The sequence below is a fragment of the Mus caroli genome, chromosome 12, assembly GCF_900094665.2.
Source record: "Mus caroli chromosome 12, CAROLI_EIJ_v1.1, whole genome shotgun sequence".
Classification (NCBI taxonomy): domain Eukaryota; kingdom Metazoa; phylum Chordata; class Mammalia; order Rodentia; family Muridae; genus Mus; species Mus caroli.
Window position 1 is genome coordinate 21,067,804 of NC_034581.1, and position 2,478 is coordinate 21,070,281.

General features: G+C 40.4%; 1 protein-coding gene across 4 annotated transcripts in view; it reads left to right on the forward strand.

The window, feature by feature from the left end:
- Positions 1–2,478, forward strand: part of Taf1b (TATA-box binding protein associated factor, RNA polymerase I subunit B) — a 78,029-nt gene that overhangs the window by 30,957 nt on the left and 44,594 nt on the right. For all 4 annotated transcript variants that reach the window (XM_021178904.2, XM_021178905.2, XM_029484874.1 and 1 more), the window contains one exon: positions 371–521. In XM_021178904.2, coding sequence (XP_021034563.1) covers positions 371–521 — 151 coding nt within the window. The remainder of the gene's footprint in view (positions 1–370; positions 522–2,478) is intronic.

The window sequence follows — 2,478 nt, forward strand, 5'->3', positions numbered from 1 at the left end:
AGAGAGAGAGAGAGAGAGAGAGAGAGAGAGAGAGAGAGAGAATTAAGTAGTCTATTATTCTCACAAATGTTTTCAGCCTTCATTTAGTATTATATCTTGATTTCTGATTTGGGACAGTAGTTCTAAAGTTGCCGCCATGGGGCTGGCAGGATGGCTCAGCAGGCTAAGGCACTTGCCACAAACTCTGATTCAAGTTCAATCCCTAGGACCCACATGGTGGAGAGAGAGAATCTGACTCCAGAAAGTTGTCCTTTGAGCTCTATATATGTGTGTGTGTCCTAATTAGAGTGTATGCACAATGTGAATCAGTTACGATTTATTCTGAATGTTACTCATTTTAAGACATTTCCCTGTGTTTCTGAATAAGCAGCATCTGTCTGCTCTGGCTCTGTTGATGGAGTGGAGTACTCCGAGCGGAAGGAGAAGGGGCTTGTGAAGATGACTGTGCCCAGGACACTTGCTCTCTGCTCTCTCTCCTTGCTCTGGCAGAGGGAAACAATTACAGTTTCAGACCTTTTGAGGTAAGCTGAACTTACTTCCTGATTGTTTTTTCCTGATTATCTGTGTGAATTTAGGAACATCCTTTGGATATTTTTAATTTTATAAGAAAGCCTAAAGTGAGGAAAGGCCTGGAAAACTTAGGTAGTACATGGGCTGCTTTCTCATCATTCTGACTACGAACCTGACAAACCAACTAACTTAAAAGAAGAAAGATTTGCACTGGGTTGTGGTTTAAGGGGATTCAGTCCACCATGTCGGTGGTGGTGGTGGTCATTGTGGTCGTTGTGGTGGTTGTGGTCGTCGTGGTCGTGGTCTTCTTGCTCACATCGACCAGGAGGAGAGAAAGGCGCCGCCGCCGCTGCTTTATATTAGTTCCTCTTTTATATTCAGTCTAGGACCCAGCCTGTAGGTTAGAGTCATCTGTATTCAGGGAGGATCTTACCATAGTTAAACCTCTCTGGAAACATTTCTCTAGACATGCCTGAGGTATATGTCTCTTAGGTGATAACAAATCCAGTCAAACTGACAATGATGAGAAATTGAAGCTAGTTCTCCTTAAGTCTAATAATTTGAGTTTTTACTAATAGAGTGGAAATTATACTGTTTATCTCACATGAAATATTAGAAAGTTAATTATCTAACATGAATAAAATACTTTAAAGAGAAAAATGACATTAATATTCCTGTGTCGACATCTTAAATATATATCTAAGAAAAGTTGAACAGGGAATCTTTTTACTAACAAAATGGCCATTAGTGGTTATATAAAACCATTCATTGCTGCTGTAAAGACTAAATTATAGGCAGCCTGTGTTTGTTAGGACAAGTTGATATCAAAACTATAGAAAGGCCCTGTTACATAGTAGTAGGTATTTACATATTTCAAAGTAGTCTACAGAATTTTAGACAAAAAGACTGGCCTAAAGAAGTAGACACTTGAACTAAAGCCAGCTCCAATGTACAGGGTTTTATAACTAATGAGTTGAATGTATAAGGATCAGTCAGTTACTAGGCAGACCAAAAAATGTTATTTTCCCTCTTCCTTTATGTGTGTTCTAAATAATAAATTGAATTTAATCAGTATATGGAGTACTTACAAGGACTCATGTTTGAAGCTAGACTTCTTTCTGGTTCTGCCAATTCATTTGCACATGACATTNAAGAAACCTNTAACTGTTTCACTGTTTCTGCTTCCTTCCAGGTAAAATGGGTTTATAATAGTAATAGCACCTTAGGGTTGTAACAGCTTGGGCCACTGGCACTGTGTGAGCACTTAGAGCAGTGTATGCAGCATCATTAGTGCTCTGGTGAGTCAGGATGTCGTCTCCATCCTCACCACCACTGTTGTAGTCATTGGCACTTGTCCTTCTGTTAAATAGGCTGCTCCTAGTAAATGATGGTACTGCCTTTGATTTTGCCGTATTAACCAAATAAGAAAGCTGTTCTCAGGTGTGAGCAGCTGCACATAGACCACTCGTGAATCAGCAAACTTTACTCAGTTGAACCTTGCCTTGCTTTGTGCCCTCACTAGATGACATCATCTTCTCCCAAGACTAATTATTATCTCTGTGCTGATGACTCCCCGCTCTATATCACCAGCCCAGGCTTGTCTGCTAAGGGCCAGACCCATATATTCATCTGTAGAGCTGCCCATGGTCATGACTACTTGATGCCTTTTATAGTTAAATTCATATGACTAAAAAGTGCCTCACCATCTGTCTCTTGATTCTGCTCTCCTTCAGGGTCCTTAGCACATGCTATGAACCCTAGTGGTGTCAGAAAACCTAGAGCGTCTTCTGGACTCTCCTCACTCTATATATACAGCCAGTCATTGCATCCTAGCCCTTAACATTTCCTTTTTTTTTTTTTTTTTTTTTTGGTTTTTTTTTTGGTTTTTTGAGACAGGGTTTCTCTGTAGCCCTGGCTGTCCTGGAACTCACATTGTAGACCAGGCTGGCCTCGAACTCAGAAATCCAC